The sequence below is a fragment of the Rhinoraja longicauda genome, chromosome 1 (genome assembly GCF_053455715.1).
Source record: "Rhinoraja longicauda isolate Sanriku21f chromosome 1, sRhiLon1.1, whole genome shotgun sequence".
Lineage (NCBI taxonomy): Eukaryota > Metazoa > Chordata > Chondrichthyes > Rajiformes > Arhynchobatidae > Rhinoraja > Rhinoraja longicauda.
In genome coordinates, this window is record NC_135953.1 from 91,003,737 (window position 1) to 91,019,010 (window position 15,274).

The 15,274-nt window shown below is 40.5% G+C and overlaps 1 protein-coding gene across 5 annotated transcripts in view; it reads right to left on the reverse strand.

Moving 5' to 3' along the window:
- Nucleotides 1–15,274, reverse strand: part of fras1 (Fraser extracellular matrix complex subunit 1) — a 427,133-nt gene that overhangs the window by 133,959 nt on the left and 277,900 nt on the right. For 3 of the 5 annotated variants that reach the window (XM_078402240.1, XM_078402232.1, XM_078402212.1), the window contains exons 29-30: nt 13,413–13,733; nt 1,412–1,574 (exon numbers count right to left, since the gene is read on the reverse strand). In XM_078402240.1, the coding sequence (XP_078258366.1) occupies nt 1,412–1,574; nt 13,413–13,733 (484 nt within the window). The remainder of the gene's footprint in view (nt 1–1,411; nt 1,575–13,412; nt 13,734–15,274) is intronic. The other 2 variants (XM_078402250.1, XM_078402222.1) reach the window with 1 other exon arrangement.

Below are 15,274 nucleotides of genomic sequence, written 5' to 3' on the forward strand. Positions count from 1 at the left end.
ACCTGCATTTCCATATTTCCCTTTTTTATTTCCTTTCCATGCAAACAAAGAGCGCAGGTTTTAAGTGCCAGCCCCCCAATGGTTTCAGGAGGAATGGTAGAAACATAGAAAATAGGTGCAGAAGGAGACCATTCGGCCCTTCGAGCCAACACTGCCATTCATTGTGATCATGGCTGATCGTCCCCAATCAATAACCCGTGCCTGCCTTCTCCCCATATCCCTTGATTCCACTAGCCCCGAGAGCTCTATCTAACTCTCTCTTAAATCCATCCAGTGATTTGGCTTCCACTGCCCAATAGTGTTGGGCACCACTTCCTGGTGTCAGGAAAATCTAACTGTTCTGTCACTGATGAGGAACTTTCACTTTGCAGACCTCGGAGGTTGAAAATCCTGTCACAGACTAATTTTGCTGGTTACTCTGCTGGAAATATCATTATCACAGCTAACGACATCCTGCTGAAAAATCAGGAGTCAAATGTTGCAGCAAATGGCAAGACACGTAGAAATGTGCGCAAAATTTCAGTATTCCTCGTGTTGCAGCAGCCGCAGACGTGTTCCATAAAAGATGAAAAGGAAAGATGTTTGGTTACTTTTCAAATGCTCTTTGTAGTTTCATGATATGTATGAAGGTGGTGGTTCATGTGTGGGGAGTGGTCGGCTATTTCAGCTTCAACAAAGCTCATAACGAAATCAAAGACTAATTCCCTAAAAAAATTGGTCCCAGTTTGAGTAAAAAGGTTAAATTACTGGTGTTATTTAAAAAATAAATTGCAGACTGTCTAATGCTTTTGTTCAATAACCTATCGGAGCTGAAATGCCGAAGCTCTGTTTCTCTCTCTGCAGATGCTGCCTAACCTGCATTTCCATATTTTCCTTTTTTTATTTCCTTTGGGTTGACTTTGTATGACTTCTGAAAAAAATTGCAAAATAAACTAGAGGGCTTTTTACATTAGATAAAAATGTAAAAAAGACCTTATGCTTTCAAAATGATGACGTGACTTCAGTAAGGTAAATAGCAAAAAAATAAATATTGTTGGCAAATCATTATTGAAGAGGAAGAAATCAATGTTCATTGTTTCATGTACAAAGGAAGGGTTGGAATGCCTGATGCAAAACAAGGATCAAGAAAAATACTAATTTTAGTTCTTATTAGAGAAACAGGAAAGTATTTGAGGTAAAAGAAAAATCAAACGCTTTGCAAAAAAAAAGTAGGCTTTTCCATTCAACTGATGAGAATGCCGACAATTTTGTTAAGTTTTCTTGACATCTGTCATAATGAGTAGACCCAAAAATGTCCAGATTAAATTGTTCTTTGGTGACTGAATGCAAGAATCAGGTTATAATGCTGAACACAAGTGTGGAAGAATCAAATAGTTATTTGATGGTGTTCATAAGAATAATCATTATCTACCATATTTAGGGGTTTCCTTTGCATCTATCAGATTGAAGACGATTTCAGAATCATTGGCATCTTTGTCTTCTGCCTTCAGTAGTTTGTTGGTAATCTTCAGTAATCCACCTTCTGGGACCCATCCTGGCAAGTTTTTCAAAAGATATGGTCCTTTGTCATTCTTCTGGAAAATAAATTACATTACTTAATGTCCAACACATTCAGCAGATTGGGTGGCTCATTGGATCAGCACACTCTTGCATTCATTGAATAATATTTGTCATTTGTCAATTGTAAGAATCCTATGTGAAATAAGTTTGAAAAGACAAAAATGATTTTTTGATACATGTACTGTTCAAAACAATGGACGCCATTCAGCCCAGATATATCTGTTACCGCATTCTATCCCACTACCCCATATTTTACCCACAATACTGCATTTTTCTTTATTTCAAATGTCCATCCAATATTCTCCACTATTATCTGTGCTTTGTTCTGCAAAGTATTTAATATCCACCTCTCCCTCTCCTGCGCCCACCAACCTGCTAACGATCCCGCCCAACAAGGTAAAGACATTTCCTCTATTCCCTTTCATTGCTCTCTGCGATGATTTAAAATTCATCAACAGAGCCCCCCAGCCCCTAGAAATATCTTGGCTACATCACTTCTGGAGACACATGTAAAATTTCCCTCTTCTGGCAGCAGTAGAGTTGCTGTCTTACAGTGCCAGAGACCCAGGTTCGATCCTGACTACGGGTGCTGTCTGTACGGAGTTTGTACGCTCCCCCGTGACTTGCGTGGGTTTTCTCCGGGGAGCTCCAGTTTCTTCCCACACCTCAAAGATGTACAGGTTTGCAGTTTAATTGGCTTGGTAAAATTAAAAATTGTTCCGAGTGTGTAGGATAGTGGTTGTGTATGGAGCTCGCTGGTCGGCGTGGAGTCGGTGGGCTAAAAGTCCTGTTTCTGTGCTGTTTCTCTAAACTAAACTAAACAAACCCTTCTCTGAGGCTGAGATTGCACAGGTAACAAATTGCAAAAGGAGTTTTCTCCAGTAAAGACTGGTCCAATGTGCTGCATCCCTGCCAGAGATGTCATTGTATTTCTTCTGCAGGAATACTGCAATTGCCTGATTGCCTCTAATTTCGCAGCAGACAAGTCTCCAAGGACAACTTTATGGCAAGTTTTCAAACATTCTTATTCCTATTCATATTTCACATGAATAACTGGAAATTCATCAGGGGAAAGGCAGAAATATGTACTTTGCAGTTTATTGCCCCAATTTATAGCACCAGTCATTTAACAATATTCAGCACATCATGTTACTTTACCGCAAAGATAAATGACAACGAACTAATATTTACACAGTTCATAAAAACTATAAAAAAGTTTTCAAAGTCATAAAACTGTCCCAAACTAACCCTGAATTAATGAGATAGTTAAGAATTAACAGTATAGGTTTACCTGGAGTTATGAACAATCCAGACCAGTTAAAGAACACAGATTTATTTCCATTAAAGGCAGTTCTGAGCCAGACAGCTTTTACACAAAGTGGCTTCATAGTTACCAAGAATAAGTTTTTTTAAATTTCCAAAATTATTCATTATTTGAATTTAAAGTCTAAGCTGCTGTTGTGGGAATTCACATGTATCTGGATCAATAATTTTGACCTCTGGCTGCAAATCCAGTAATTTAGCCACTATCTCCTGTACACTTGGCTAACAATCCAACAATCACTCTGATCCCTTTGTAAACGGTTTCAAGCCCAGAGTAAATATACCTCATGAGATGAATAAAACATGTTGTGAAGCATTTGAAACGTTTTCAATGCACCAACACTGAAACCACAATATTACCACATGATGGTGATCTATTGTGCTTCCTGTGGACAGAAGAAACTGCAGTTGCTGGTTTAAAAAAAAAGCAAAGTGCTGGAGTAATTCAGCTGTTCAGGCAGCATCTCTTGAGCGCATGGGTAGCTGATGTTTCAGGTCGGGACCCTTCTTCAGTCTGATTCTGGTGAGGGGGGTAAGGGGGAAGAAGGCTAAAACAGAGATGGAGCAGGCCAAAACCTGGCAATTAATGGGTGAACACAGGTGAGGGAGGTTTTGATAGGCAGATGGTTGTCGAAGAGAATTGTGAAGCCTGGGGAAGGAATAAACAGAGGTGGAAGGGGAAATATGGGTGCGAGTCCAGGTGGGATACAGGGAAGTGGGAAAGTGGTTGTTCGTAGATTATTTATCTAAAATTGGAGAATTCAATGTTGATACCGTTAGGTTAAAAGCTACCTGAGGGGAATGTGAGGTGTTGTTCCACCAGTTTGCATGTGGCCTCACTCTGGCAATGGAGGAGGCCCAGGACAGAAAGGTTGGCATGGGAATAGGAAGGGGAATTAAAATAGTTACCAACTGGGAGATCCAACAAGCCTTGGCAGACCACGCAAAAGTGTTTGGCGAACATGTCCTATGGTCATCTGCTGATTTGGTTAGGGTATAAAGGGCCCTGAAAGAATGGACACGGAGAGGACATTACATTTCCTCTTGCGAGATAATCTCGAACTAGAGTCACTGTATAAAAATAAACGATGATTCAATTATGAAAGAGACGGGGATAATTTATTTTTCTCACTCAGAGGGCTGCCTGAATTTGGAACACTCTTTCACAAAGCGTTGTTGTAGAATTTTTGAAGTAGATACTTAAAAGTAACTTATAAGGGCAGGAGAATTGAAAGGTGAGGGAGAGGCACGGAAGCTTGAAAGCATGCAAGGTAAAGTCCGATCAAAGATCCGATTGGACTATCTTTGATCGGACTTTGCTGGCTTTACCTTTGCACGAACGTTATTCCCTTATCATGTATCTGTGCACTGCGAATGGCTCGATGACAATAAATTAAACTAACTAAACATCTGGCATGAATGAGGCAGGCCCAGTTGAGTTTCTACGTGGTGCTGACTCCCAGGATGATGATGACGGTGGAGTATCTAGTGGTGGCAGTGTGATTGAATGTCAAGGGGAGATGGTTAGACTCTCTGCTGTGGATGGTGAGTACCTGATGCTGTTGTGACATGAATGTTATCAGCCACGCCCGAATGTTGTCCAGCTTTTGCTGCACACAGGCTCATTCAGCTGAGGAGCTGAAAATGGAATTGAGTGTTGTGCAATTGTCAGCAACAACCTTCCTTATGACAATAGTAAGAAAGCCACTGATGTGACATAGTGAGACCTAGGACACTGCACTGAAGAATTCCTAGTGTGATGACCTGGGGCTTGACCTCCAACAACCACACCATTTTCCACAGTGCAAGGTGCAATCCCAGCCTTCATGGTATGTGTCTCTTGATACCCACTGACATGAGCTTCATCAGGGCTCCTTGTTCTCAAGGGAGGCATTCTCATTTTGCCTCGGGGGGAGTGGGGGAATGTTAGGACAAAGGGGTGAACCGGTCTGGAGCCATACGACCACTGGATGATGTGGTTCACTTGTGAAATACTGAATCAGTCTTGTACTAGGCAAGTGTCTCTTCACCAGCTGCGAGGGTAGAATGGGTAACCCTCTACGCCCTCTGCACTACCTGCTCTTCAATGTATCCACATGATTTGACAAGACCTTGCCACAATATTCCAGCTGAGGCCCAAACAGGGACAGAAAAAGTTTCAACATGATGACTTTCTAAATTAAAGACACTGTACGAATGCACAATTTTGTGTCAATACACAAACCGTGAGTTAAATCCAAATTCAAGCACTTGTTTACGATCTCATTTTTCTGAACAGAAGTTTTAATCTCCTTTGTACCTTTGAGGGCATTTCTATACCGTCCAAAGATAAGTACAAGAGAAAGGAACACCTGAACGAATATTAATCTTTTAAATTCAGAGGTTAAAGTGGTGATAGCAAACAAGAGGAGCTTGCAAATTGATTTCCTTCGAACTGCAATTTGAACAAGACAATGGTGTAATGGTGTGAACTCTTGTTTCAATCGTTTTTTGCTGCAGCCTTCTTTTTTTCAGCATTGATTAGTCAACGGTAAGTTAAAAAAAATCAAATTTGTGTCTGCTTAATGGCCAGTTTTCAGTTTCTACAAGTCAGTAGATAGGTCCTTAGTTAGAGGAGAAGAAGGTGTTAAGCGTCTTCATGCTGAAAAACTAAGGGAAATGGAAACATTAGAAATCAGAACATATGTAATGAAACTTGGGAGATTTCATTCAGATGTTCATTTCAAATACTAGATAGCTAATATGCACATTCATCACTCAGGCAATGTGTGCATGAAGCTTGAGGACAAGCAGTGTGTGAAACTTCTCAACACAATCTGGAGTGCCACATGTAAGGCTGCTTTTATTTGTGTGCTACACCTATTGCTTTGCATTGATTTTTCTGAACAACGTAACGAGGGAGAAGAATTCAGGTTATAAAATGATAGAAAGAATAATTCCAATTTTCAACTGGAATATAATGACCATATCCCACATCATCATAATTTCCAAGATGCAATACTGCTGTACCAACTCCCACGGTGCAAAAACAAACATCCAATATAAGAATAATCGTGGAGTGAATGAATACTCTAACTTCTTATATCTTTTCTCGTTATCACTAGGGCAGAACACACAAGTATTCATTGCTCAAAGGTTAAATAGAAAGGATTGCACATGAAGCTTCATTCATTCATTCCAGCGTTTTCTCCATGGCCTCCATAGAACAGCACAACACAGAAACAGGCCATTCAGTCCTCAATCTTCATGCTGACCAAGATGCAAATTCAAAATCATTCCACTGACCTGTTGTTTCTTGGTTTGTCTCTATTGTCCTTAATAAATTGAGAAACAACAATGGCAGAACCCCAGACCTCTGGGACCTCATCAGTGATGAAAGAGGATGCAAACATCTCTGTCAAGGCCCCAGTAATGTCCTCTCTTAATAACCTGGGATAGATCCCATCAGGTCTTGGGATTTATTCACCATAATATCCTACAAGAACACCAACACTTCCTCCTTCTTAATTTCAACATGCCATAGGATATCAGCATACCTCTTTCGAATCTTCCATATCTTTCTCATTGGTGAATATCAAAATGAAGTGATTTAGTATCTCACCCACTTCTACTGTCTCCAGGCATAACATATAACAAACATATAACATATAACAACTACAGCATGGAAACAGGCCTGTCCGGCCCTACCAGTCCACGCCGACCATTCTCCCTGACCTAGTCTCATCTACCTGCACTCGGACCATAACCCTCCAATCCCCTCCTATCCATATACCTATCCAATTTACTCTTAAATAATAAAATCGAGCCAGCCTCCACCACTTCCACCGGAAGCCCATTCCATACAGCCACAACCCTCTGAGTAAAGAAGTTGCCCCTCATGTTACCCCTAAACCTTTGTCCCTCAATTCTGAAGCTATGTCCCCTTGTTGGAATCTTCCCCACTCTCAAAGGGAAAAGCCTACCCACGTCAACTCTGTCCGTCCCTCTCATAATTTTAAAAACCTCTATCAAGTCCCCCCTCAACCTTCTACGCTCCAAAGAAGTGCTGAAACCCAGGCAACATTCTAGTAAATCTCCTCTGTACCCTCTCCATTTTGTCGACATCCTTCCTATAATTTGGCGACCAGAACTGCACACCATACTCCAGATTCGGCCTCACCAATGCCCTGTACAATTTCAACATTACATCCCAACTTCTATACTCGATGCTCTGATTTATAAAGGCAAGCATACCAAACGCCTTCTTCACCACCCTATCCACATGAGATTCCACCTTCAGGGAACAATGCACAGTTATTCCCAGATCCCTCTGTTCCACTGCATTCCTCAATTCCCTACCATTTACCCTGTACGTCCTATTTTGATTTGTCCTACCAAAATGCAGCACCTCACACTTATCAGCATTAAACTCCATCTGCCATCTTTCAGCCCACCCTTCCAAAAGGCCCAAGTCTCTCTGTAGACTTTGAAAATCTACCTCACTATCAACTACTCCACCTATCTTAGTATCATCTGCATATTTACTAATCCAATTTGCCACACCATCATCCAGATCATTAATGTAAATCACAAACAACAGTGGACCCAACACAGATCCTTGGGGCACTCCACTAGACACTGGCCTCCAACCTGACATACAATTGTCAACCGTTACCCTCTGGTATCTCCCATTCAGCCATTGTTGAATCCATCTTGCAACCTCACTATTAATACCCAACGATTTAACCTTCTTAATCAACCTTCCATGTGGAACCTTGTCAAATGCCTTACTGAAGTCCATATAGACAACATCCACAGCCTTGCCCTTATCAATTTCCCTGGTAACCTCTTCAAAAAATTCAAGAAGATTAGTCAAACATGACCTTCCAGGCACAAATCCATGTTGACTGTTTCTAATCAGGCCTTGATTATCCAAATAATTATATATATTGTCCCTAAGTATCTTTTCCATTAATTTTCCCACCACAGACGTCAAACTAATAGGTCTATAATTGCTAGGTTTACTTTTAGAACCTTTTTTAAACAAAGGCACAACATGCGCAATGCGCCAATCTTCCGGCACCATCCCTGTTTCTAATGACGTTTGAAATATTTCCGTCATAGCCCCTGCTATTTCTGCACTAACTTCCCTCAATGTCCTAGGGAATATCCTATCAGGACCTGGAGACTTATCCACTTTTATATTCTTCAAAAGTGTCCCTTTCAGCTTTTCAGCTTCACCCATTATCTCAGCTCCATCTCGCCCATAGTAGTTCCTAACCATCATGGCCAAATTCTCATCCATGCCTAAAAATCCCTCCATGACCTTGCTTTCCCAACCTTGCACCCCAAGATTTCTTGCTTCGATTCTGACCATGTGCACACCCCAACATTAGCATCAATGCCTTGGGTCTCAAATTCCCTTGCCAAACTGATGCTCCTTTGTCTCCCTATGAGATGTCCCTTGAAACCGACCTCTGAACTACATCTGGCCCTCTACCCCAGCTGCGGAGAGGTGTCAAATCTGGATCAGCTTGTTCTTGTGAAGAACCTTGCAAAATCTTACTCGGTAGCATATAAATTATACTACTGAGCCAATGAACCATGCTGCTTTGTATGGCCCAGGTCTGAAACAAAGTACACGGTCTCTCTTATGGTAGTTTAGACAAGCTTTAGTTGCTGTTTTTGAATCCATCCGAGGAATGAGAAAATTCCTCATGTGAGAATTCCCTGGGATGTGCAAGAGGCAAGTGTCACTCTCGGTGAGTGCCTGTTTGTGCAAATGCATTGTTTTTTCTCCAGCTTGAACGAGTGCTTTGAAGGGGACACCAGTCAATGGGTGCAAATTGCATATCAACATTATAGCATTTCTAAAAAAACGACATTTTTGACTGCATACCCAAACTCAGGGAATTCAAAATAATTTATCTCTCATGCACTTGTAAAAGCGGGAAATGCAACAGCGAATTTGCACATTACCAAGGCCCTCCACAATGTGATGTGTGACATGACTGATGGGAGGGTCCACTTTTGTGTAGCTATTGACAAAAATGAGCAGTCAATTTATTTTCTGTTGAGGGATAACTGATGGATACCGTGCAAGTTCGAAGCTCATTAAATAGTCAGGATCTGATAGGGCGGCAGAGTGGCACAGCTGGTAGATCTGCTGTTTCACAGCACCAGAGATCCGAGTTCGATCCTGACCTTGGTTGATGTCAGTGTGGAGTTTGCATGTTCTCCCTATGACTGGGTGGGTTTCCTCCAGGTGTTCCGGTATCCTCTCACTTCAAAAGGCATGTGGGTTTGTGGGTTAATTGGCCTCTGTAAATTGTCCCTGGTGTGGAGGGAGTGGGAAAGTGGGATAACAGAACAAGTGTGAACAGGTGATCAATGGTCAGCATGGACTCGGTGGACTGAAGGTCCTGTTTCCACGCTGTATCTCTAAATGAAATTCATTCTGTGGAGAGTGAGAAAGAGAGAAGGGCCTTCAGTTACTGTCTCATGCAAACATACTGGCTGCAGTGCAACACTCTCCCGGTACTGTGCCATAATTTCACATTGGAGACTCAAAGTTTTCCCAGTATTTCATCAGTATTTCCATCATCGGTTACACAAAAATAAAACTCATTGCCCTGATCAAAGGATCAGTACTGTTTGTACACATTACTCATCGTGTTCATAAATCAGAATACAGCAAATTTTATTGATCACATTGGATTCTCAAAATGCCCATAGAATCACGAGAGCCTGAATTTTTCACTTCGTAAACTATCTATTCTAAAGTCTGATGTAAAAAGTATTGCCAAACTAGCCTTGATTGATTAGAAGCTTGGTTATATAGTCTGTTGTGAAAGTTGATCAATATAATTGAAGTAGGCAGAATGTAATTAGTCAACTGTTCTTCTCTTAAAGCTAACAGGTAAATCCAAGCTGTACTTTCAGATATAAGCAAGCAGAATTTACTAAAAGTACAAGGTATTTCATTTCATATAAAATAAGTATCAGAGACAATTTCTGGCCAACTTATCTCATCTGGTATAATTCCCTCATTCATTCACTTCACACAGACTGCTCCAACATGGAGATGGGCTTGTTAGGGGGAGCATTTTTTCTCTCCAACAGGACAGGTGGGTTTAGCAGAACAAGTTATGTTTATGATGGGGCAGACACAAAAAGCTGGAATATCCAGCATCTCTGGAGAAAAGGAGTAGGTGATGTTTCAGGTGAAGACCCTTCTTTGGACTGAGAGTCAAGGGGAAAGGGAAATGAGATATATACTCAGTAAGAGTCTACAACAAGTTAAACAGACAGTGGAACTCAACAGGACGACAACTTCAAGTAACCCTTACATCCCCTCTCTCTCCGTTCTCCCCCACCCTAGTTGTCGCACTAGTTCCACTGCTGCGCTGTTGAGTTCCATTGTCTTTTAAACTCATTACCACCTATCCCACAGCTAACAATGGACCATTGTAGGCTCCACATTTCCTTGATTATCGTTGCTTTCTGCATATCTTCCATTCATTTGTCCTAGGTACCGTCTATATCTCTCGTTCCCCTTTCCTTAGACTCTCTGCCTGATGAAGGGTCTCGACTCGAACCTTCACCTATTCCTTTTCTCCAGAGATGCTGCCTGACCTGCTGAGTTACTCCAGCATTTTGTGTCTTTCTTCGGTTTAAACCAGCATCTGCAGTTCCTCCCGACACATGTTTATGATGGGTTTGGACCAAAGGAATCTTAGTTTGTTTGTCTTCTCTGTATTGAACTGTGTATGGAGGGTCTCATAAAATAAAAACATTTCACAACCAATGGAGGTGTTTTCTGCTGAATGAAGAATTGATTTATATGGATCAGGCTCTCAGTAACTGAAGTGGATCAAGAACGAGGATAAACAAGTTTGTGTAAATCAATGAGATTCAAGATTATTTGTCAGATTCAGAAAGGTATCAGCAGGAGCTTTGGAGAAGCTGCAGACAGAGACTCGATGGATTAATGGTTTTCTCCTGGTTAATGTGTCAACCATTACCCAAGGGGAAACTGAGGAATGCAGGAGCAAATCATGCTGCCCTGATTATCAAAACATGTGGTGAAATCAGATTTTGCAAAGCAGACCATGTTGCTAACATTTAACGTGCTTAAATTGTCATTTGTAGTTCAGCTAATCTTGGTTATGTATACAAACATCTTGGTTATGTATATGTATACACACATCGCAGCCTCACACATCCCCTTAATGAAACGCAATGTTTTATTCCTTAAAAATCCACATCAGAACTTACAAAACCTAGAATCCCTCCTTTCATTTTTTCTACTGAGCTGTTTTATTTTTTTTGGAAACTTTGGTGCATTTATCATTCTTTAAATGGACTGGATTCTCATGCCTATACTTTGCAGAATGTTTTTTGAGAGCTGCAAACACTGATAGTGTCATTATTTAACAACAGAGACTATTCTGTTTAGAAATGCTCACACTGCATCACACCGCTCACTCCAATGTATTAATTAAACTGTCAGCTTTCCAGTCGATCAACATTTACTTTAACAGAAAATATGCGCTGTAATATATTATTTAGTCATTTACAAAGAGTATGTCAGATACAAATCAAGTTAGAAATGGTTAGCTGCTTCAAAATTAGTCTTCCTGATTTAGCTTTTGTTCAACTGAAACTTCAGAAGTGCCGAAAACATAAAGTGACCAAGTGTGGAGATTGTCGAATTAATGGGAACGCATCCAGGACAGCAAGGACATTCAAACACTCCTGCGAGTAAAAATGGATGGATATGCAGCAGAGCAGACACCACTTCCATTCACAACTTTAAAAAGTATCAGAAAATACCAGGAGCCTGTGGAGTTAATATTTCAGCTGCCCTCCTGAGCCTTTCCTGCAATTCCACTTCTTATTTCAGATTTCCTGTGCTTTTTTTCTTTTAAAAAAAATCTATTCCATTTACTATAAAATTCAGGAAGTTTGTTAAAACAAGGTAAAATAATTCATCAAATACTTTTGAGATTTAGGTCAAATTGGCAATTGTGAGAATTATGTATACTGATGCACCCACGCTGCAACTTATTGTGATGTACATGGTGACAACTATTGATGCCAATGTATAATATATGATCTACGGGAAAGTTCAAACACCTCCAATATGATAACAAGAGATGAGACTCTACTGCAGATTGCTTGACCTCGTACTAAAGTGACAACCGTCTTTAAATGCCAAGGTGTCCAATGTGTCAGGAGTGCCTGATGGAATGCCATGCAGGAGTGTTTTCATGGCTAGATATCTGATTGTTTGGAAAAATCAACCCTGAAATACATGCTTCTGTAAGCTGCAGCATTTACAGCATCTATTAAATTTAAATGGTTCATAAAATATGTAAATTGTCTAAAATTCAACAAAAAAAGAATTGATACTACCAACTGACCTTAAAGAAAATCAACACCTTACACAGTATGGACCTTCTCAGTGCTGAACACATCAAGACCGAGTTGAAATGTTGACAAACCTTGATTAACTGATGCAGGATTTCTCTGGGATAATATCGGCATACGTTGAGATGAAAGTAGATTCTTCTTCCATGTTATGGCTCTTATCAACCTTTTGGACAACATACCAACTTCATGCTGATATCATTTGGCTGTTTTTATACAGGCCAGTCAGATAACAGTTAATCACCATTCATTGATTGTGTATAAAAGTGGCCAAATGACATCGGCATGAAGTTGGTAGAAATCTCAAGGCATCTTCCAGGAGGCATTGTGTCTTCAACTACTGTGCTAGGTATTCTAATAACAATGTACTCACGGGAATTTTAAAGCTTCCTGTGACATTCTACTTTAAAAAATATGCCTGCAGTGCAACATCTGAGATTTCTTGCTACTTGAAGTACATAAAATGTACGCCCTCAACAACAACTGATGTAGGAGGCACAAGAAACATTTTTAGTCAGAGAGTTGTGAATCTGTGGAATTCTCTGCCTCAGAAGGCAGTGGAGGCCAATTCTCTGAATGCATTCAAGAGAGAGCTAGATAGAGCTCTTAAGGATAGCGGAGTCAGGGGGTATGGGGAGAAGGCAGGAACGGGGTACTGATTGAGAATGATCAGCCATGATCACATTGAATGGCGGTGCTGGCTCGAAGGGCCGAATGGCCTACTCATGCACATATTGTCTATTGTCTATTGTCTATAAACCGCAGATACTGGAATTTTGAATAAGGACAGAGTAATGGACGAACTCAGCAGGTCTGGCAACATCTGTGGGGGGAATGGAGAGATTACGTTCTGGATCAAGACCTTCTTCAGACTGATTAGCTGTCCATTCCTCCAGAGATATTGCCTGACCCACTGTGTTCATCCAGCACTTTGTTTTTTTTTGCTGATTTGGTAAATTGATTTGTCAAAATACACCATCTCATGGGGTGACAAAAGTGAATTGTTCAGGTCACTAAACATAGAGGTCGCTTGTACTGATATTCTTAATACATAGACTGCACAGTTCTCTCGTCTAAAATTCAGAAGTGTGGTCTGTAAAAGCAGTTTGGGTAAGTACCTTCTCGATGATGTTGATCAAGAGGAGCACATTCAGGACATTATGACCATCGTTTATCTGCAGAAGCACTTTGTCAGGCAGGCTGCTTGTTCCATCGTGAACATAACGGAGCTGTCCCCTTTTAAGATCTTCCAGCCGGAACATCTGCACCTTTACATCCGCTGGGAGCAAAATGAGGTGGCCGTGTTTAGGTGGGTCCAACACTCTTAGTACCACATCCAAGGGATTGTCATCATCTTGAATGTCCAGAACCAGATTAGAAATGGTACCCAATTCACCTCTACTGAGCAATAAGACTTTATTAGTCAGCACATAGGGACCCTGGAATGAAATAGGCAGCATTTAAAAATCACATCCTTCTGCTTTATGTCTTCCTTTGAAAACAATCATATTGCAATTAAAAACAATTCACATTGAAGGGGCTCAATTAAATTCTTCTGTTAACATTTTTTGTTGGATAATGAAAACATTTTAAATAAGAACACAATATTTCACCTCATTGCTCCTTTACATAAATGAGGACCATTATTTTAAAAAGATCTTCCATTGGGTTATGAGTGTAATTATCATTTCAGTGAACATGAACATTATAGAATTTGTTGTACCAATAAAAGCAACTGCATAAATACATTTACAAAGGCACTTGGAACAGGCCACTCTACCCCTTAAGCTTGTCCCACCCTCCTACCCCTGGCTTCATATCCACCTGTGCACCAGTTCCACACAGCCCTCAGATTCCTGATCATGCAGAACGCACACATTTTTGGGTATGACACAAACATGATCAAAACTCTCAAGAAATCTTCCATTAAATTCAACAGTGTTATTGCAAATGCCCTGGGAAAGATCTGAATAGAGGGAAGGGAGCCATATCAAAAAATATTATTCATATCAATGCATTGTAAATAATCAGACTTAACAAATCCTGCCCCCTGCTTCAACGAGATTTGTTTTCTATGATCAAAAACTTGATTTTCATCATTATTCACTTTTCCATGTCAGGGGCTTACATTAACCTCCGGAAGGGCTTAGACATCAAGAGACTGCCACACTCTGAAAAGACAGGGCTAGGTAGTCTTCATTGTTTTACAAGCAAATTGTGTACAGTGAATATTGTACATTGGTTACATTTGTTACATCAAAGAATGTGATTTTTTTTGGAACGTCTATTGCACTGCATTTTCTTTTCTTTCTGATTCAGAAATAATTATTAAATCTCTTAGTTGTGGGTGGACATCAGTGGAACTGCCCATTCCCCTTCCTTTGGACCATGTAATGCACCTCAAAATCTCACAGGTGATAAGAACAATTTAGAAAACAAAATGATGTTCACATTCAATTAGTTCTTTAAAATAAATAAGCTTTGATTTAATTTTACATGGAATTATTTGGTTCTGACACAATTTGATAACACAAAATATCAACGTTAATGCATTGATGTTTTAAGTGAGTGTACAAAGCACAAGGTGCTGAAGGAACTCTGTGGGCCATGCAGCATCTGTGGAGGGAATGAATAGCTGACATTTTGGGTCAGGACCCTTCTTCAGGCCCTGAAACATCGCCTATCCATTCCGTCCACAGATGCTGCCTAGCCTGTCGAGTTCCTCCAGCACTTTGTGCTTTGAACTAGATTCCAGCATCTGCAGTTCCTTGTGTCTCCATTTTAAGTAATGTATTCCCCTTTCAGGTGAGTAAGCAGGATGTTGACACAAGGGCACTACAATAACCGAGCCCGGAGATTACTAGCTGTGAGTTTGGGTTTCAGAAATAGATGAGTTGGGAGAAGCATTACGAGCACCACAGAATCCAATACAAATGGATCCCTGCACTTTAATTTCAGTTGGAGCAGAGATTGCAGAGGA